The sequence below is a fragment of the Kogia breviceps genome, chromosome 6 (assembly GCF_026419965.1).
Source record: "Kogia breviceps isolate mKogBre1 chromosome 6, mKogBre1 haplotype 1, whole genome shotgun sequence".
NCBI lineage: Eukaryota > Metazoa > Chordata > Mammalia > Artiodactyla > Physeteridae > Kogia > Kogia breviceps.
In genome coordinates, this window is record NC_081315.1 from 34,078,626 (window position 1) to 34,101,283 (window position 22,658).

The window sequence follows — 22,658 nt, forward strand, 5'->3', positions numbered from 1 at the left end:
TCTTTTTTGTCTGATATAAGTATTGCCACTCCAGGTTTCTTTAGATTTCCATTTATTTGGAATGGGAATCCCCTCACTTGCAGTCTGTATGGAAACAGTTCCATTTGCCATCATATAAAAAAGAAAAAGATACATAGGAATAAACCTACTTGAGGAGGCCAAAGACCTGTAATTCAAAAACTACAAGATGCTAATGAAAGAAATTGAGGATGACACAAACAGATAGAAAGAAATACCATGTTCTTGGATTGGAAGAATCAATATTGTTAAAATGACTATACTATCCAAGGCAATCTACAGATTCAGTGCAACCCCTATCCAATTACCAATGGCATTTTTCACAGAACTAGAACAAAAATTTTTAAAATTCATATGGAAACACAAAAGACCCGAATAGCCAAAATGATCTTGGGAAAGAAAAACAGTGCTGGAAGTATCACACAACCTGATTTCAGACTATACTACAATGCTATAGTAATCAAAACAGTATGGGTCTGGCACAAAAGCAGACACATACATCAATGGAATAGGGTAGAAAGCCCGGAAATAAACTTGCACACTTATGGTCAATTAATCTACAACAAAGTAGGCAAGAATATACAATGGAGAAAAGGCAGTCTCTTCAATAAGTGGTGCTAGGAAAACTGGACAGCTACATGTAAAACAATGAAATTAGAATACTTTCTAACACCATACACAAAAATAAACTCAAAATGGATTAAAGACCTAAATGGAAGGCCAGACACTATAAAACTTAGAAGAAAACATAGGCAGAACACTGTTTGACATAAATCACAGCAAGATCTTTTTTGACCCACGTCCTAGAGTAGTGAGAATAAAAACAAAAATAAACAAATGGGACCAAATTAAACTTAAAAGCTTTTGCACAGCAAAGGAACCATAAACAGGACAAAAAGACAACCCTCAGAATGGGAGAAAATATTTGCAAATGAAGCAATTGACAAAGGATTAATCTCCAAAATTTACAAGCAGCTCATGCAGCTCAATATCAAAACAAACCCCAACCCAATCAAAAAATGCACAGAATATCTAAATAGACATTTCTCCAAAGAAGACATACAGATGGCTAATAAACACAGGAAAAGCTCCTCAACGTCACTAATTATTAGAGAAATGCAAATCAAACCACAGTGGGGTGTTACTTCACCAGTCAGAATGGTCATCATCAAAAAATCTACAAGCAATAAATGCTGGAGACAGTGTGGAGAAAAGGGAACCTTCTTGCAGTGTTGGTGGGAATATAAATTGATACAGCCACTATGGAGAACAATATGGAGGTTCCTTAAGAAACTAAAAATAGAAGTACCATGGGACCCAGCAATCCCACTACTGGGCATATAGCCAGAGAAAATCATAATTCAAAAAGACACATGCACCCCAATGTTCGTTGCAGCACTATTTACAGTAGCCAGGACATGGAAACAACCTAAATGTCCATCAACAGAAGAATGGATAAAGAAGATGTGGTACATATATACAATGGAATATTAGTCAGATATAAAAAGGAACAAAACTGGGTCATTTGTAGAGATGTGATCAATCTAGAGATTGTCATACAGAGTGAAGCTAGTCTGAAAGAGAAAAACAAATATCATATTTTAACACATATATGTGGAATCTGAAAAAATTGGTATAGATGATCTTATTTACAAAGCAGAAATAGAGGCCCAGACGCAGAGTACAAAGTTATGGATATCAACGGGGAACGACGGATAGGATGAATTGGGAGACTGGGATTGACATATATACACTATTGATACTATGTATAAAATAGATTAACTAATGAGAACCTACTGTATAGCACAGGGTACTCTACTCAATGCTCTGTGGTGACCTAAATGGGAAGGAAATGCAAGAAAGAGGGGTATATGTATATATATAGCTGATTTACTTTACTGTACTGTAGAAACTAATACAACATTGTAAAGCAACTATACTCTAATAAAAATTAAAATAAAATTACCAGAAAGCTAAAAAAAAAAACATAAAAAAGAAATAATAAAGAAAATCCCCCAAACCCCAAATAAACAAACAAAAAAAATGCAGACTGCATTGTGGATTATAATGGCATTCTGTTTTTCCCCTTAGAGTTCCATGGGCCCTGTATTCCCTGCATATGAGAAAATGCAAAATGTTCTTGGCACAAAGAAGGAGTCTCCTTCCACTTCCTCTGCTGTGACAAGTGACAGAGTTGGAGAGTCAGAGCTATAGTCATCTAGGGAAGGCACCATCTATGGGGTGCAATAAAAGAAAAGTCATACCTGAGGTACTTACTGCTTTGCTTCAGGAATCCTTCATGGCCAGGTGTACTAATGTCTCTGAGCCAAGCTGGCCTCAGCCAAAGTAATTTTCTTCATTGAATATATTTATCATGGCACTTTAAAAAAGTGCCATGATAAATATACAGAAGTTAAAAGTCAAATTTAAAAGTTTCTGTGAGAGCTAGTACATAAGATTGGAAGTCAGAGGTGAGGAGTTGGGGATCCAGTATTGCCGCTGACTGGCTCTGTGACGTGGGGCTGGCACTCCAGCCCCCCAGATGACTCTTAAGGTGTCAGTCAGCTCTGGTTCCATTGTACCTTGTTATCCAAGGAAGCACATAACTACACCAGTGAGATAACACAGGAAAGAGTTCATCATGCTCTCTCCCCAACCAAGTGTTTACGTTTCTAATCTTCACTATCAGAAAATTATTTTTTACATGTGTCAGTTTTCTCATGTTATGAGTTAAGTCAGAGGGGGAAAATATTTTTTTTCTGCATTACCTAACACTATTTCTAATATTGTAGTTGATTAAAAATTAATTGGATGACTGGATTTTTTAAACTGAAAATGGGAAACTGAGGGCCAGATGATCAGCATAGCTCTACCATTATTGACAGATGATGTTATTGAAAGATGAGTTACTAGCATTCCATATTCTGAGGTTTACTGCATTTTTTTTCTATACTAGGAAGGCTACATCAAATTAATTTGGTGATTCTAGCATAATGGTTCTCAATTCCTTTTTAAAATTATTTTAATCATTTTAAATTTATTATTATTTTATTATTCTTTTTTGCAGTACGTGGGCCTCTCACTGCTGTGGCCTCTCCCATTGCGGGGCACAGGCTCCAGACGCGCAGGCTCAGCGGCCATGGCTCACGGGCCCAGCCACTCCGCGGCATGTGGGATCTTCCTGGACCGGGGCACAAACCCGTGTCCCTTGCATTGGCAGGCGGACTTTCAACCACTGCACCACTAGGGAAGCCCATATTTTAATGTTTAAAATTGAGGTATAATTGACATAACACTGTGTTAATTTCAAGTGTACAACATAATGATTCAATATTTGTATATAATGCAACATGATCACCACAATAAGTCTAGTTAACATCTACCAATATCTATAGTTACACCTTTTTCCTTGTGATGAGCACTTTTAAGATCTGCTCTTAGCAACTTTCAAATATGCAATACAGTATTATTGACTACAGTCATCATGCTGTACATTATATATTACATCCACATGACTTATTTATTCTATAGCTGGAAGTTTGTACCTTTTGACCCCTTTCACCCTTTTGCCCTCCCCTCACTTCCTGCCTCTGGGAACCACTAATCTGTTCTCTGTATCTGCAAGATTCTTTTTTCTTTTCTTTTCTTTTTTCTTTTCTTCTTTCTTCCATTTCCCCTTTCTTCCTTCCTTCCTTCCACATAGTTACTAGCATTGCATATTCTGAGGTTTATTGCAGTTTTTAAAAGTGAGATCATACAATATTTGTCTTTCTCTGTGTGACTTATTCACTTAGCATAATGCCTTCAGGTTCCAACCATGTTGTCACAAATGGCAAGATTTTATTCTTTTTTATGGTTAATATTCCATTTTATATATATATATATATATATATATATATATATATATATATATGAGCCACATATTCTTTATCCATTCACCCACTGATGAACAATTAGCTTGTTTATGTGTCTCCAGGCCTTAGCTATGGATTTACTCCCTTTGTAGACCATTAACCTATGTATGAAGATCCCAAAGATGTGCTGCCTTGGAAAGCTAGGTTGTTAATCATGGGAGGTACACTGAATGGATGTAAAGATGGCTTGGTGTAACCTATTACCAAAACTGGAAAAAGCACTATTCTACTTTATCATCATCTTAGTACTGGCATTCACATCCCAGAGTCATGAAAAATTCAAATTAATCTGTCAGGCAGAAAGCAACAAATCAGGGTGAGAAAGTAAGGGGCAGTGAATTGAATTAAACATATTTAATGTAAGTATGGAAAAAGCTCCTATACTTCTGAAAGGGTTTTGAGATATCATTTAGATTTGAGAGTCACCAAATTAAAGGAGCTTCTCTAGCTCCCAAGCTATATTCATTAGTTCTATAAACATGGAAGTAGTTGCCATGTTTTTGGTGGATCTGTGCCATCACAGCCAGATATGGATGAAGGAAGCTCCAACACATGGAAAACAAAGCAAACTGCTATACAAGGCTCTTTTATATAAAACTGTTCACTTTTTACTCATTTTATTAGGACCAAGCTGGATTTTAAACATTTATAAGGACTTCTCATTGCTTTTATTTCCCTTTTGGGGTTTTATATTTTATAGAAGGTATGTGAAGATAACTTAATCCAAAAAGCTTGCATTTAATATGGGGAAAAACACATTTACATGGTATCCAGATCCTTTATCCAACTATATTTTGCATACTCCTCCAGTTTTTTATTGGTAACTTTTTCTTTCCATGTTCCACAGTATTATTTATCTTTCTGGCATTTACAGAGCTCCCCTTCTATTTTCTCCCTCACCAATAAGTATCTTTCAACTTTTGGCTTCTTTTCAGTCAAAAACACCTCTACATAGCTCATCTTCTTTCTTCCATTCATTTGGATCACATTCCCCATAAACTTGCAAATAAACTTCTAATAAACCCTAATTTGGGATCTATTCCTGAAAAATAATTCAAGTTGGTATAAGTGTTTTAGATTCTCTTTTCTAGGAACCTTGAGAAATAAAGTTAAACGTCATTCCTTCAATTTTACATGTAAAGAATATAGTTTTAATAGCATTTGAGAAATATACCTATTTATAGGCTATGGATAATAAAAGATTTAGAAGGAATCTGACCAGAATGACATATAATATAAGCAGCAGAGGGGTCTTTAAGTAACACTGTCTTATCTAAAGCAAAGTTCTTTGGCCTGACTCTAATGCCTATTGAGGAACTTTTCTTTATTTGGTTTCCTTTACACTTGGAGTAGAAGAAAAAGGAAAAAAGAAAACTGGAAATGTAAAACAACCCTTCAGTCTGCTTCCACGAACATCTTGTGCAGCTCACAAGATAACATCTCCACCTAGTGTCATTTTAAGGATCCTACAGCAACTCCTTAAAAAATGATTAAACTTTTCAGACTAATATGTCTAACACAATTTTAGTTAGTTTAACCTTAAACACGTGTTATTTATAATTAATTGGAATTGAGAAGGCATCAGCATGAAAATTAAGAATGTAAGGAATCTTTTTCTTCAGAGAAATAAAAAGAGCAGCCACAAATAGTAATCAATATGATAGAACAATTATCATCCTTGTAGAAATGACATGTTTAAAAAAAAAAGCTAAGTAGGTGTATCCCATCAGTCTAGGTTTTCTGGTTGCTGTACTTTGAATGCATGCAGCCTATATAAATGAGATTGGTATTCATTGACTGAAAGGCAGAGACTTTAGGGAAGAGTATTTGTTGAGCTTCTAGTATGCACTGGGTATTATGCCACTTGTTTCTGGACACACTTTCAGACAGTATAACATAGTGGTTTTGTCTGCAGGTTTCAGAGACAAACTGGGGCTACTTAATTGCTATCTGACCTTAAGTAAACTACTTAAGCTCTGTGTGTCCCAGTTTCCCCAACTGAAACGTGGGGCTACAGGGGGCTAGCATGTTTGCCAAAGTTACTGGGAAAAATAAATGAACTAATGTGAAAATCCCTTAAAGTTGTTTCTGGCACATAGTAAGTGCTCATTATTAACATCATCATTTAAACCTCATGAACCCCATTTTAAACTGGGGCTCAGAGAAGTTATTTCTCCAGGGTGTCATAATCACAAAATGGTAACATAGGGATTTGAGCCCAGATCTGTATGACTCCAAAGTTCTTGCTCATTCCTCACTGTTGGAGTATGTTTAAAAAAAAATACATATATATACATATATATACACACGCACACACGACTTGTTAACTAAGCAAATTTAAGACATTCATTAGTGCCTCGAATATATGGAGACAACAAATTGAAGTCACAAATCAGTGTAGAAGAAAGCAACACGAGGTTGGGAATTAGGGGGCCTGTGTTACTGTGTTAACTCAGTGGATTATTCTCGGCATCAAGTTCCTCCTTTGTTAAAGGAGAAGCTACATGATCTAGGTTCTTTCCAGTTCTAATATTCCATGAATCTATGGAGTTGGTTCCTAAAGTCATCTTTTTCTTTCGTTGTTTGCCATATAAACCCAAGCTCTACTTTTTTTTTTTTGCGGTACGCGGGCCTCTCACTGCTGTGGCCTCTCCCGTTGCGGAGCACAGGTTCCGGACGCGCAGGCTCAGCAGCCATGGCTCATGGGTGCAGCCGCTCCGAGGCATGTGAGATCTTCCCGGACCGGGGCATGAACCCGTGTCCCCTAGCATCGGCAGGTGGACTCTCAACCACTGCGCCACCAGGGAAGCCCCCAAGCTCTCTTTTTAAAGGAGGCCAAATTTAGGGTTATGCGTGCAGAATGCGACACAACCGTATCCGGGAAAGCTGGTTTTACACGAGTAAAACCTGGTTCTTCAGCTCCGCCACCGCAAAATCACTCTCCCAACTAATTAGCGGTAGAGTCCGACCTATTACTACTAAGTCCAACCTCTTGCGCACTTAAATCACTCAATCTTTACAAGTCTAGTCTATTGCAAATCCTCCTTTTAGGCTTATACCTCCCCACCCCCACCCCAAGTCCTTATTTAAAGAGGTCCACAGTTAGTATATATGACTGTCGGGTCAGACTAGCAGTTTAAGACTTGAAAACGCTGAGAAAAAGAACCTTTACAATGCATCCACATTCCCCCCAAGTAAGAGAAGTACGTAAGTTCAAATCACAGCCCCTGTTTTTAATCGCCTCAACAAAACTCGCTCGACCCTTTTCTGGTATCAGTCTCTGCCCACAACTGCGCCGACAACTGGCTCTTCTCGCTCCAATTGGCTAAAGCGTCTGTCACTCCAAGAGTTTTTTTCTCCCCTTTCAAGAGCCACCTTCGGATTTAAACCTTGGTCCCGCCCACTCCCCCGCCCCCCTTCCCGGGGCTGGTCACTGATTGGGCGAGGCGTCATTCCTCGTGGGCTGCCAAGGCCATCAAGCGCTGCGCCAGCTGGGAGACCAGGCTAGGCGCGAGGACCGCGCGAGCTCCTCCACGTGGGCTCCCCTCCCCCCTGCGGCGACCACCGCTCCGAGCGACTGGCGCCGAAACGGTGGCGGCGGTTTGTGGTCGTTGGTCCCAGGGATTTAGGACGAACATTTGAAGACCCGAGGGGTGAGGAAGGGATGGGGGCCGCGGGGACACTGCCAAACCGCTGGTAACGGGTGGAGACCCTGCCTCCTGGCTGCAGAAAGCCCTGTCCGACTCCCTGCCCCGGCAACTGAGCAGCGGGGACCCAAGCCCGGCGGGAGGCGGTGTTTGCGGGTTGCCCCAGCCCCGTCGAGCAGCGGGAGGGCAGGTGCCCTCGGCGTGGCTTCCCGCCCCAGGGGCATCTTTTGAGCAGACTGGTCCCGCCGTCGCCGCTTGTGCCGCGTGGCCTCGCAGACAGTCCGCCCTCAGCCCCGCGGTCCCGTCGGGGCCCCTCTGCGGCTCCTTCCGTCCGCGGCGCCCTGCCCTCTCTCCGCCTTATTTCCGCTCTCCCCCGCCGCCTTCCGGCCGCTTCCCATCCGCTTCCCTTCATGTTCTTCTTCTAACACTCTTCTGTCGACCGCCGCAGGTCCAGGCCGCCCGCCTGATCTCCCGGTCGTGCAGCCGTTGTAGCGCCCGCGCGTCCCCTCTGGAGGCTTTGGGACGACGCCCTGGGCGTCCCACTGCTGGGTGAGATTTGGCAATTACGTCGTTCTTTTCATCGAGATGTAACGGGGATGAGCCTCGAACTTTCTTCTCTGCCTTGGACTCTCTTCTGTTCCTCCCCAAGGGCTCTCATGTGTGTCGGGTGTTGACAGTGGCGGGTTGCGGGTGGAGAGGGAGATACTGACCCCTCTCCCCCGCGACAAGCGGCGTTTAGCCATGGCCGGTATACACGCGTGAATACCCGCACAGTATCATCTTTGTTTCCTAACGCCAGATGGTTTTAATTACTAATTAAATAAAAAATTTGGGGGGTGGTACCGGAAAGACCGCTGAACCTAGAGTCAGGAGACCTGGGGTTTCATCCTTGCGTGGGTTTGAATTCTGAGATCCTTGTGAAGATGCTTGGTTTATTTGGGCACCGTTGCTTCATATGTGAATTTAGTTTAGCTAATGTTGACGTTTCTTTAAGCTGTGTCTTTACATTCTTGATGAATACTCTATAGCCTTTATCGTATATGGTGATTCTAATATAGGCCAATATCATGGAACATCAGCAGGTGATTTTAAAGACTTGCCTTCTTTTACACATCTGAACCACTTTGTGTTTGAGGATGATGCTATAGAACCAGGAAGCAGGATATGTTGCATGTATAAGTAGACTAACATATAAATAACATTCTCGTGTTGATAGAATTTTGCTTATTTAAATAATTAGAGGGCTTCCCTGGTGGCGCAGTGGTTGAGAATCCTCCTGCCGGTGCAGGGGACAGACACGGGTTCGTGTCCCGGTCCGGGAAGATCCCACATGCCGCGGAGCGGCTGGGCCCGTGAGCCATGGCCGCTGAGCCTGCGCGTCCGGAGCCTGTGCTCCACAACGGGAGAGGCCACAACAGTGAGAGACCCGCGTACTGCAAAAAAAAATTAAAAAAAAAAAAATTAGAAGGTATTTTCCTTTCAAGAATCACTGCAGTGTATAGTTGAGGAGTTCAACAAACTTCCATTTAGAGCTTTTCAGAATTAAAATTCATCATGGGCTCTAATGATATATTCCTTCCCAGAGTACACATTAAAGCTATTCTATTTTAAGAATAGCTTGTTTGCAATTATGTGCCATTATAGACATAAGGATTACTATTAGTGCTGCAGTTATTAAATATTAGCAGTGCTATAATTAGCACTGCTTCAGTTGCTAATTTTCACTTAAGAAGATGGAGTATTCAACTTGAACGTAATTACCTAAGATTATAATACATATCAACACTTGAAATATAAAGTGAAATGTAAAGTGTATATTTTATTGAAAAATAAGATGTAGCATTACTAGATATATAATGAGGTAAAAATTATTAGTAACAAGAATATGCCCAATTTGTGGACAGAAATTAAGGCTTATATTTTTAAGGGTGTCATTTTTGTTGTTAGGAAACTTAGACATGCTAGTTGAAGGAGGGTTTGGTGTAAAATTTGTCCAGATATGCATATTAATGCTGGGTGTTATTTCTCATTTTATTACCTGAGAGTTGGTGAAGCAAGAAAATGAGGGAAGAAAATATGATCTCTGTGTTCAAATTGTAACAGATTTCAGGTGACAGTTTATAGAAAACCTTATGTAAGCAATAGTAATGCATAATTTTATAGTAGTGTACAAGAATTTTGGTCCTATTGTGGATAGCTTTATCCGAAGTTCAAAGAGCATATTACTCTTTTGTATTCAAAGCACTATTTTAAAAATTTATTTTTAGTTACAATTATTTTTTAAAGTAGTTCAATTTTTAAGTCTTTTCTGAATTTAAACCTGCCCTCCACAGTATTGCTAGAGGTTGTGAGACACCTAGTACTAAAACTTTTTATACTTTATGTATTTAACTTCTAGGAATAAAAATGTGCTCTCATTCTTTCATAAAAGTAATGGAATTGAACTGATCCATTTATACCCTTTTAATGTTAGACTTACACATCCATACATTTTTGACTAATCCTTCTCATTTTTCCAACCATGTTCCTGTAGTGCAGTCTGTCACTAAAATGAGTTGTTGCTAAAAAACCTGCATTGACCTGCTAACCATGTACCACACTCAGTAACAACTGAACAAGTGAGGAATTTAATGCCATGTAATTTAAGGGATGCCTTAAAGATCTAATGGCTTTCTAGAAATATATTTTGATATTTTAAAAATTAATACTTTTTCACTATTGCATTCAGTTTTTAAAAATCCAAATAAAATTTATAAAATGTTCATTTTCACAACTTCATAAATTTTTACAGTAATTCAGAAGATGAAGTTTCAATTTAAGTAGTTTGAACACAACTGACAAGTTCCTTTAGATGAATGATTAATTTTCATTTATATTTTGCTAAAATTGTGCTTGTTATTTTTTCATTAATATATTTTCTATTTTGAAAGGCAGAAGGAATTTGAAATTTTATATTTTTGTTAACTTATTAAGATGTTTAATATTAATGAAGATATAGTTAGCATTTCAAGCTAGAGGCTTGATTCAAATTGGTGCTTGAATATCTATCCTGTGATTGGCTATCCTATCTTGCACTTCTGCTTTATAGCTTAGTGGATTTTTTTGTTTTTCTTTTTCTTCCTTGGAGAGGAATCTTTGAAAGTCCAAAGTTTAGGAAAAAAGATTTATCTGTGAAAGCTAGAGTTTATAGGGTACAACAACTTTTAATCTACTCTTCCCACTTTTTTTTTTTTTTTTTTTTCATAAACTATGTATGTCATTCTCATGCTCAGGAGGACCCTCCTTCCTTTACTCAGATTCCTTGGATCAGCAGGGTAGGAAGAAAGTTTGTAAAACACTTAGGACTGTATACATAGCTGAAAGTGGCAGAGGACTAATTGAGCCTTGGAGGCTTCAGTTGGTATGTCAGCTTTGTCATAGTGTATTGGACTGCTTTGCTTCCTTGGAATTTTGGTAATTCTCAGATTGATTCTGGAACATTTTGGAATGAATATAAAGATATTGTATGCCTGTTTTAGATTTGATTTATAATTCTCTGGTTGAGGTTCTTGAATTCTGGCTCTTTTAGAAATGTATTTTGGTTAGATTAAGTATGGTCTTCAAGTTAGATACTTTTAAACTTAATTGTGACTTTGATATGCGCATATGTTACTTGTGTTTTGGAAACTTTAAGAACATACTCCTTTTTAAAGAAGGTAGGATTGGTGACTTTCCAGTGTATCTTATACTTATGTAATTTCAAGTTTTTATATTTTGATTGAGATTTCTTGAAATGTACTGAATATAACATACGATTCTAGTATTTCTTTAGTGAAAAGAGTCTTTAATGTGGAGTCTAGCCTATTGGGGGCTTTAGATAATGTCTTCAAAAATATAAGTTCAGTGACATGGATTAACCCAAAATATATGTCTATAAAGTAATTGGAGGGGTGGGGTGAGTTGCAGAAATCAGCCATTTAGAGCAGGCTATGCATTACAGTAAAAAAAAAAAAAAGTCCAAGACTTCTTTGGATAAAATAGAAGCAGAAGCTGTATTTATCTATTATGTTTATAGGCAGTAAATTTCATGTGTTAGGTAGCATATTAAACTAGAGTATTTTTTTCCTCATACTTTTTCCTGCAGCCTGTTTTAAAAATGGAAATCTCACACTTTGCTTTTCTCCACATTGTATCAGCATGATGTCTTTAGTGTAGTGGGCCAGTATGATGTCCTGTGGGATGTTTATTCCATTAAGTTTCCTCTAGACTAAATGATAGAAGAGAGCCAGAGTTTATAAATCTCTGAGGGCTTGAGCCTCAGGTCTTTTTAGTTACTAGTTTTGTGACCTTAAGCAAATTTCTTTACCTTGCTTACTCTTGATTTTCCAATGTATAAAATTGGAGGTGGTTTAAGGTCCACTTGCAATTATAATATCTTCTTACTGTGAAGTCTTCAGTGATGGTATAATGGCAAAACCTAGAATAAAAACCATCTTAAACAGAGAAAGGTAGTTATATCATTTAAAATGCTTTTGATTTTAAAGGAATGATAGTAGAAAAAAATTGTGTTTAAAGACAAAATGTTGGTTAACTAATCTTTCTCTCATTAATGATTTTGATTGTCAAAGAGTAGCATCTCTTTTATAAGAATCTATTAATAATACATTGATTTATTTATTGGGATTTGATGTCACATTAATAAAATATATTCCTGAAGTATAGTATAAGGTACATAGTTAGCTGAATATACAGACTTAAGACTTTTCCCTTGATAAGACTTCTTTCCTACTTCTGCTGTTTAGTAAATATATGAGGCCAGTAAATTAAAAGAATCTGAAAATTATATAAAGAGAAATGAGACTTTACTAGCCATGATGAAATGAACATGGAAGGAGGAATTAAGGAGAAGCTGAACAGCTTTTTAACATTTCTGGAGATGGGCCTTTACAATGTAGCTTTATTATTTAAAACAAAAGTTCTTTAGGATATCACATATACCAGTTCTTCAAGTGTAAATACATTTAAAAAATGAATTATCAGTACCCAAATAATACTAATGGGTGGATATTCTGTTTTATTACAAGGATGACAGAATGTTGACTATTTAAGCCAATGTTGAATTCTGTTACTATTCACTGGTTAGACTAGGGAAGATTTAAGTTGTTTTTTTATTATATTTGGAAAGATAGCTCTTAATTAAGCTTGCACATATGTGAAAGTTGTGTCTTGGAAGAGCAGGATAAGTTAGGTCATTTCATGTATGGAGCACCAGTTGGATTAGAGAGGAGGGTGGGAAGAACTGGTTGGCTAAACCTAAGAAGATGAAATTCAGTATGACTCTAAAATCTGGTTACTTGATATAGGCTAGGACAGATTAGGGTGTTTTTGTTTTTGTTTTTTTGACAGTTTGCTTAATTTGAACTGTGAGTGTCATGCAGCTGTGTAAAACATGAAATCTTTCTCTGTACTGGTGGACTTTTCAGTCTTGGCCATCATGCTTTTAAAGGAAAAAGAGGATAGTGAGGGAATATGAAACTATACAAGAAGCAGTTAAAACACCCATTTTCCAAATGACTCTATAGAAAGCTAATAGAGGTACTAAGGAAAATTAGGGTATCATATTGAAATGTTTGGAAAACACTGAGTTAAACAAAGCTGAGAGGTTTGTTTAACTAAAACTTTTTGTGGGCTTAAATATGCTGATGTTCCTTGTGATGCTCTTAAGAGGAAAGTATAGTGATTCTCAGATGTTTTTAGGCATTGAACACAATTTTGAGGCCTATCTGTTAATAGCTCCTGGAATAATCATTTTAGGGACATCAATTTAGAAGATGTTGGCTTAAAGAAACTGATAATGTTTAGCCTGGAGAAGAGAAGAATCGTTTTTCAAATGCAGTTATATGAAAGAGGCATGTTCAGTTTGGCCAGAAGAAGAATAAAGTCAGAACCTATAGGTGAAAGTTACGAGGAAAGAGATTATGATCCATTAAAAGGAAGAACTTTCTTCAAGCGTTAGCCAAACTTACATTGCTCTAGTGGATAGTGAGTTTGTTGTAAGAATTAAAGAATAAGATGGATGACTGCCCTGCCAGCAATATTATAAAGAGGATGTAAACATCAGGTGGGTGGTTGAATTAGATGATTTTTAAGGTCTCTGATAAGTTTGAAATTATTTTATTAGGGGTTTTCCAAAAAGTTTTTGTTGATGGATTTTTTTTTCCCTCTAAGTTTGTACAGTGTTGTGGGTTTTTTTAAATTGTGTCGTAGTTTTTCAAAGAAGTCATGAATAATTGATTAGTTATTTTAACCTTTTTTTAAAAGCTATTCTGAAAAAAGTCTGGATTCAGGTACTGTTATTGCAGTTTATAAGTTATATGATCTCTGGCAAATTATTATCACTCTTTGGAGGTCTCAGATTATTAAATAACTAAAACGAGGGTAATATAAAGTAGGGGTTTAGGAGTCCAGTATTTAGGCAGATGGGTCTCTAATTTGCATATCTACCCTACAAGTGCTATGACTTTAGTCTCTCTTAGTCTTAGTTTATTTATTTTTAAAATGAAAAAGAATACTTACCTCAGAGGGTAAGTACTAAATGAGATAATGTGTATAAAGTGCCTGTCGTCATGCAGAGTATATAATGTGGTAAATAAATGAATGCAGAAATAAGCATAAAATGGAATTTCAGAAATTAGTAAAGGTAAAAGTATAAAGTGATTTGTCAAAGGTCTGTTGACTGAGAAGCAGAACCCACGTCCATTACTTTTAGTTAAACCACAATGTCTCTCTCTCTCCCTGTCTCATTCATTGAGCATTAAACATATGCCAGGGAATGTACATTGTGGTAGAGATCTGGAAATCAGACTAGACCCTTCTAAAACTCTGTTGGGGGTTGGAGAGGAGGAGCGGTAGGGGTTCACAGCCCAGCACTCTGAGGTGGTAGCAGTACAAAGGAATACAGTACCTAATTTAGCGTTGAGAAGGGAGGGTCGACAAGGGTTTTTTGGGAAAATATTAAGAGTGGGAAAGGCAAAGAAAGTGAGGAAGGACTGTGGGAGCAGCCTGTGCAAAGTCTGGTATATGAGAACATGGCACATTTGCAAAATTGCAACTAGATAAGTGTTGTTGACATGTAGTAAGAAATGAAGTTGGAGAGGGGTAGGTGGGCCAGGTTAGGAAAGGACCTTTATGACTTTTCTAAAAAAGAGTTTAGATTTTATCTTTACGGAAGAGTGGGAAATCCCTGAAAGGGCTTTCTGCTTTTAATAAAAGTAGCATACTCTTGATATTCACAGAAAGGTGACAAATTAAGTTCCCGTAACTCCTCATTCCTACTTACCAATGATAACTACTGTTAAAGTTCCTTGTAAATTTTTCCAAAATTGTATGCCTTAATTTTTGTATTCACAAGCATCTGTGAGTGTATACATATATATCTTTAAACAAAACACACAGTTGATATATAGTAAAATGTATTGTTCTCCAACTTACTCTCATGTGATATTTCTTGAATATTTTTCCATATCAGCACACACAAATCTATGACATTCTTTAATAACTACATAACATTCCATTGTGTAGTTATACCATAATTTTTAAATCATTCCTCTATTGGTAGACAACTAGATAGTTTTTAGATTTTTTATTTTGCATACAATGTTTCAGTGAACATGCTTGCACATATATCTTTATATACTTGTGCAACTATACCTATAGGTTAATTTCTTAGTAATTGAATTACTGAGTATATGTACATTTTAGATTTTAATAAATATTAACAAATTTTCCTCAAAAAAATCATTCCAATTTAATGCATACCTGCCCAAAGTGTATGAAGTTATGTTAAGGATTTTTTTGAATTTTCTGTTAGATTCTTCATCCAACAAATAATTACTGAATACCTACTGTATGCCAAGCACTGTGGTGGGTAACAGGGAAAGTGTTCAAGGCAGGTGGGATCTCTGCTCTTATGCAGCCCAGAGTTTAAACCACAGAAAGTCTGCAGGTATTTTGTTTGGTCTCTACAGTTTTTATTATTGTTTTTTAAATTGAATTAATTTCCATTTTTTTTTCCAACCCTGCAACATTTTGTTTTCAAGGAACTATGAATCTCTTGTAGAGATAATGCTCTCTGAAATGCAGGCTTAAAACATAGAAGGCACCTAACTGGATGATGATGATGATGATATTACTCTTTCCTGGATTGTAAGTCCTTTTAAGGCAGGGTCTATGCGTGAACTCCTTGTACTAGATTTTGGAAGGAACGTTAAAAGCCACATGGTCCAGCAATGCACCCTTTGTTTGAATCTCTTCAGCATGTCCAACCTGTATTTGAATACTTCAATTTGGCGGGAAGATACCTTCTGTTCAGCCCTTTCCAACTTTGTGCGGTTCTCCCTGCTTAGTAGAACAATACAATAGCCAGGTGTTCCTTTTATTTTTTTATTTTTTTTATTTTTAGTGGTATGCGGGTCTCTCACTGCTGTGGCCTCTCCTGTCGCGGAGCATAGGCCCAGCGGCCATGGCTAACGGGCCCAGCCGCTCCGCGGCACATGGGATCCTCCCGGACCGGGGCACGAACCCGTGTCCCCTGCATCGGCAGGCGGACTCTCAACCACTGCGCCACCAGGGAAGCCCCAGGTGTTCCTTTTAAAATGAAAGCTCATATTACCCTTGTGCTCAAAATCTCCAGTGGCTCCTCATTTACTCAGAATAAACCTTGAAGTCCTTCAGCACCTCTGACTTACAAGGTCTGTGTGATGTGGCAGCTTGTTACCTTGCTGACTTCATCTCCCACTGTTCTCCTCTTGGCTTTACCATACTGGTCCCCTTGCTGTACCTTATATGTACCATGCATACTTCTACTCTTTGGCCTCTGTCCTCATTTTTCCATTTGTGTTGAATGTTCTTCCCAAATAACTGCAGTGGCTAGGTTCCTCAATGTTATAGGGAGGCCTATGCTGATTATCTGTTTAAAATTACACCCTGTCTTCTGCAAACCTCTTCCCCACCCATGTGCCCTGTCTCTGTTCTTTTTCCCCCAACTGTTATCTTTTAACATATACTATTTACATGTTACTTGTATTATCATTTGTTTTCCTTACTGGAGTATAAGCTATACAAGGGAGGAATTTTGCTCTTTTACTTACTGATGTATCCCAGACATAAGGAATAGTGCCTGGCACACAGTTGGTCCTTAATAAACATTTCTTGAATAAATGAATGAATTTGAGTTTGCAGTCCCTGGTCAGCAAGTTTTTTTTATTGTTTTATTAATTTATTATATAACAGTATTATTTTATTAGAAATTACTATTAATTATATATTGTATTAGATAGTAAATACATTTATAGTGCTTATATGCAAAATACTATTTTAAGCACTTTATGCTTAATCCTGACAATAACTCTATGAAGTAGAAACTGTTACTATCTACCTTTTAGAGACAAACTGAGGCCAAACTTGCCCAAAGTCATAGCTAGTAAAGGGGAGGAACCAGGGTTCACGTTTAAGCAGTTGTTTAGGTACCTGAATTTGCTCTCAATTATGACACCATGCTGCTCTTCTTATTTGAGGGAAATTAGCCTTTTATTATGTTGTGTTGCAGATCATTTTTCCCTGTTTGTAATTTTCCATCCTAGTTTTGTGGTATTTTTTGCCTTCAATATAGTTAATACTTAGGTGGTAAAAATAATCTAGTAATATTTTTCTTTGAGGCTTTTTGTTTATTTTTTAGCAGGGCCTTCTTGACTCTAAGATTTAAAAAATAAATTTACCCATTTTTTTCCCTTAGTTTTGATTTGTAGGAGAAGCTTAAAGTAGTCATATACATATTTTATATCATCTTGACAGCGTTGTGGAGATTTTGTTTGTAAGAGACAAGGCTAAAACCTGGAACAATGGTTAGGAACCTAGCATAGTTGGCCCTCAGTATCCACGGTTCCACAGCTGCAGAGTCAACCAATCTTTGATCGAAAACATTTGAAAAAAGAAATTGCAAAAAGTTCCCCAAACTTGAATTTGCCAGGAATGCTGGCAACTATTTATATAGTCTTTACATTGTATTTACAACTGTTCGTAAACCATTTACATTTTATTAGGTGTTCTAGTAATCTAGAGATGATTTAAAGTATGTGGGAAGAGGTGCATAGGTTACAGGCAACTACTATGCTATTTTATGAGACTTGAGCGTTTGTGCGTTTTGGTATCTGTGGGAATCCCTTATGGATACTGAGTAATGAGGAACGACTATGCTAATTCAAGTAAGAAGTAATTGAGAACAGGCTGTGGGGATAGACAGGAAAAGATTGATTTCAAGAAATATTTAGGTGGACATAAAGCACCAAGCTGATCTCCCTGTGCTACGCATCTGCTTCCCACTAGCTATCTGTTTTACATTTGGTAGTGTGTATCTGCTTGTAATCTCTATATGGCAGTTGCCTCTTGATGAGAACAAGTTCTTTCTGGTACATTTACCAAATGCATTTCATTTTTGAAAAGTAGAAATTAATTACATGCTCTATCAGCTGAAGGAAGGGAGGTCAATTTATTTTGAAGTGGTAGAATTTACATGGAAAAATTCAACCAAAAGAAGTAAGAAATTAGTAAGAAATTAATACCCCATAAGGTATTATGGGGTTACATTCAAGGTCTACAGTTGGTTCTACACGATGTTCATGTCTTTATTTTTACAGCATTCTTTAAAAATTTTATGTTGCACATAATAGAGTTATTTCAAAGTTATTGAGAACTGTTAGATGCTGTGATAAAAAATAAAAATTCTTTCCTTCAAAAGAAAAGAAAAAAATATTTAGAAGGGAAAATATGCAGGTCTTTGTGACTGATAGCTGTGAGTGAAAGGAAGGACTCAGGGTTTACTCCCAAGTTTCTGGTTGTGACAGTTTGGAGAAGGAGTAATACATACTCCTCGTGGTGCCATTTATTGGTTGGATGGATGAATTGATGGAAGTCAGGTAAAACATGAAGGAACATGTTTGGAAGATAAAATGACATTCAGTTCTTGATCTGTTGACTTCAGGATGCCAAATGAAAACCTCATTCTCATTGCTCGTTAGGCAAACTCAGTAGGCAGTTTGATAAATGACTTTAATAGTAGTTTAATAAAGTAGTAGTTTATTAAGTTACTTTAATAGTAGTTTAATAAAGAACACTGGGCTGCTAGATCCGCGGCATGTGGGATCTTCCCGGACCGGGGCACGAACCCGTGTCCCCTGCATCGGCAGGCGGATTCTCAACCACTGCGCCACCAGGGAAGCCCTGGGCTGCTAAATTTAAGGCAGTGAGGTAGATGGCAGGTAGAAGCTGTATGGGTGCATGAGCTACTTACTCTCCTGCCGTATTCAGAATTACCTCATTGGATGCAATAGGATTACTTGGAAAGAAATTTAAAGACTGTAAAAAGATTGTGTGGGTGTCATGTGCATGATATGGATGTGTTTGTAGCTGTATTCCTCATCACTCAGAAAAACTCAGATATTTTAAAACAAGGAAGGACTTTGGAGGTCACCTAATTTTAGCTCTATCACTTTATAATTTCTGAATACTTTGTTACTACTTCTGCTTGCTTTTTTCTCCTCTAACTCCCCTTCAGTTACTTCTGTTTTCCCACTTATGTTTTTGTTGTTGCCTTTCTCTTTTTCACTTTTGACTTCCTTTCTTTGTAGATTAGGCCTTAAAAAGGTACTGCTTAATTGATCACAGACATTAAAAGAGGTTTCCAGCTTCCACTGTAGGGAAGAACTTTGGGGGCAGGGCTACAGTGATAACCAAATGTAGCAGCCACAACTATCCTTGGTTTTTTGCTACTCAAAGAAGTGCTTCATAGATTCCTCCTGGCGCTCCATGTCATAAACACTGCTTTTAAACTTTGCTTTAGGAACTGCAACCATGAATGAAGAAAATACAGATGGAACAAATGGATGCAGTAAAGTCCGAACTGGTACTCAGAATGAAGCAGCATTACTTGCTTTGATGGAAAAGACTGGATACAACATGGTTCAAGAAAATGGGCAAAGGAAGTTTGGTGGTCCGCCTCCAGGTGTGAATTTGTTTATGTTCAAAAAATTGAATCTTTAATGTAGTCATTTACATCAGGTATATATCTCCACGAGTATCCCAAACAATAGCTCTTTCCTTGTAACCGCTTTAAGACGTCAGCAATCATTTTTACTGTTGGGAGGGAAAAGAGGTAGATTATATGTGTTATGGCATGTCTTTCCCTTACATTTTTTAACTCTCCTCTTGGTTTAAGAAGCAGTTGAGAAAGAAGTCAGGATTCGGTTAATTGGGAAAGGGTACTCTAGCTATGAAAGGGGAGGTCATTTGGGGAGGAATTTGAGAGTAGTGAGTAGAGGAGTGCTGTTTATACTAGATGCAAACAGGTTATTGGATATAATGTTTTGCCTTTCTACCAATAGCCAGTACAATTTCCTTGCTCAAACCCTCCAATTAACTTTCTGTCAGACTTTAAAGAAAATCTTGGCTTCTGACTGCATTGATGGCTACCATTTTACTCCTCCCTCAAGTATGCATTTCCTATGCAGACCTGTATGCTCTGGTTTTTCTAATATAACTAATATAAAAAGCACTTGCTTTTCTTTTTTCTGATATATCCTCAAGGCTCATTCCCTCATTTCATTCAGGCTTTATTTTTCTCCATAGCACTTATTACTTATTGTCTCCTTTCTCTGTTGAATATAAGCTTCATGAGGGAAGGGGGCTTCTAGTTTGTTCACTGTTGTATCCCCAACACCTGTAATAGTGCATAGCACATAGAAGGCTCACAGTAAATTTGTGGAATGAATTACTGAATAGTGAACATCATAAATATCTTACTAGAATTTATTTGTCTGTTTATTTATTTTTATCTTTCAGGTTGGGAAGGTCCACCTCCACCTAGAGGCTGTGAAGTTTTTGTAGGAAAAATACCTCGTGATATGTATGAAGATGAGTTAGTTCCTGTATTTGAAAGAGCTGGGAAGATATATGAATTTCGACTTATGATGGAATTTAGTGGTGAAAATCGAGGTTATGCTTTTGTGATGTATACTACAAAAGAAGAAGCCCAGTTAGCCATCAGAATTCTTAATAATTATGAGATTCGACCAGGGAAGTTTATTGGTGTGTGTGTAAGCTTGGATAATTGTAGATTATTTATTGGAGCTATTCCGAAGGAAAAGAAGAAGGAAGAAATCTTGGATGAAATGAAGAAAGTTACAGAAGGAGTTATAGATGTCATTGTTTACCCAAGCGCAACTGATAAGACCAAAAATCGCGGTTTTGCATTTGTTGAATATGAATCTCACAGAGCTGCTGCTATGGCTAGGAGAAAACTAATTCCAGGTAAACTTATCCTTTTTCAAAGGTTATTTTTCTGTGTTAACCTTACTATACATATGGACAGTCAACAGTACCTCATAGATCAACTTATGAAAATATGTAGTGCCCTTAAAGAGGAATGGAGATTGTTTAAGGAAGTAAAATAAATCAAGTGATTCCAAAAGACATGAAGCTGATCTTATGAGTCATTATTTATAATAATTTACTGATTTACTGAATGTATACATTTTAATTTAGCTGTTAATTGTTGTTTGATAAAAATACAAAGGACAGTACCTAATTCTTCTAATAAAGGTCCATCTTTGAAGTGTTTTTGTTCTTTTGACTTTTTTTTTTTTTTTAGAGTTGGTGTGAGTCCTCTGATTAGGTAGTGCCTTTTATTATTTATTTATTTATTTATTTATGGCTATGTTGGGTCTTTGTTTCTGTGCGGGGGCTTTCTCTAGTTGTGGCAAGCGGGGGCCACTCTTCATCGTGGTGCGTGGGCCTCTCACTATTGCGGCCTCTCCTGTTGTGGAGCACAGCCTCCAGACGCGCAGGCTCAGTAGTTGTGGCTCACGGGCCTAGTTGCTCCGCAGCATGTGGGATCCTCCCAGACCAGGGCTCGAACCCGTGTGCCCTGCATTGGCAGGCAGATTCTCAACCACTGCGCCACCAGGGAAGCCCTCTTTTGACTCTTAAAATTAATTTTACCATAAGTTCTGGTTAGGTTTGCCTTAGTAAAAACTATTTTGTGAGTAGGAAACTAATGCTGACCAAATATATCGATATGTATTTGAGTTTCTGCCTCTTTGGAAAAACAGTTTTACTTAATTTTGACTTTTATTTGTTTTAATTGTCTTCAAATTAATTTATTCTTTTTTACAGGAACCTTCCAACTGTGGGGCCATACCATTCAGGTAGATTGGGCTGACCCAGAGAAAGAGGTTGATGAGGAAACCATGCAGAGAGTTAAAGTTCTCTATGTACGAAATTTAATGATCTCAACTACAGAGGAAACAATTAAAGTAGAATTCAATAAATTCAAACCTGGTGCGGTTGAACGAGTAAAGAAACTTAGAGATTATGCTTTTGTTCACTTTTTCAACCGAGAAGATGCAGTGGCTGCTATGTCTGTTATGAATGGAAAATGCATTGATGGAGCAAGTATTGAGGTAACACTGGCAAAACCTGTAAATAAAGAAAACACTTGGAGACAGCATCTTAATGGTCAGATTAGCCCCAATTCGGAAAACCTGATTGTGTTTGCTAACAAAGAAGAGAGCCACCCCAAAACTCTAGGCAAGCCACCAACTCTTCCAGCTCGTCTCAATGGCCAGCATAGCCCAAGCCCCCCTGAAATTGAAAGATGCACTTATCCATTTTTTCCTGGAACAAAGCTTACTCCAATTAGTATGTATTCTTTAAAATCCAGTCATTTCAATTCTGCAGTAATGCATTTGGATTATTACTGCAACAAAAATAATTGGGCACCACCAGAATATTATTTATATTCAACAACAAGTCAAGATGGGAAAGTACTCTTGGTATATAAAATCATTATTCCTGCTATTGCAAATGGATCCCAGAGTTACTTCATGCCAGACAAACTCTGTACTACTCTGGAAGATGCAAAGGAACTGGCAGCCCAGTTTACGTTACTTCATTTGGGTAAGTTTGAAAGTACTTTAAACAATATTGTAGAATATGAAATTAGGAAGTATTATTATAGATTATTTATAAATTCATTTCTTTTGAACTC

At 37.6% G+C, this 22,658-nt stretch overlaps 1 protein-coding gene across 1 annotated transcript in view; it reads left to right on the forward strand.

Annotated features, from left to right (window-relative positions):
• The window catches only part of RBM46 (RNA binding motif protein 46), a 94,385-nt gene that overhangs the window by 42,445 nt on the left and 29,282 nt on the right, over positions 1-22,658 (forward strand). The window contains exons 3-5 of the mRNA XM_067036912.1: positions 19,455-19,616; positions 20,453-20,920; positions 21,785-22,567. Of these exons, the coding sequence (XP_066893013.1) occupies positions 19,466-19,616; positions 20,453-20,920; positions 21,785-22,567 (1,402 nt within the window). The 5' untranslated portion in view covers positions 19,455-19,465. The remainder of the gene's footprint in view (positions 1-19,454; positions 19,617-20,452; positions 20,921-21,784; positions 22,568-22,658) is intronic.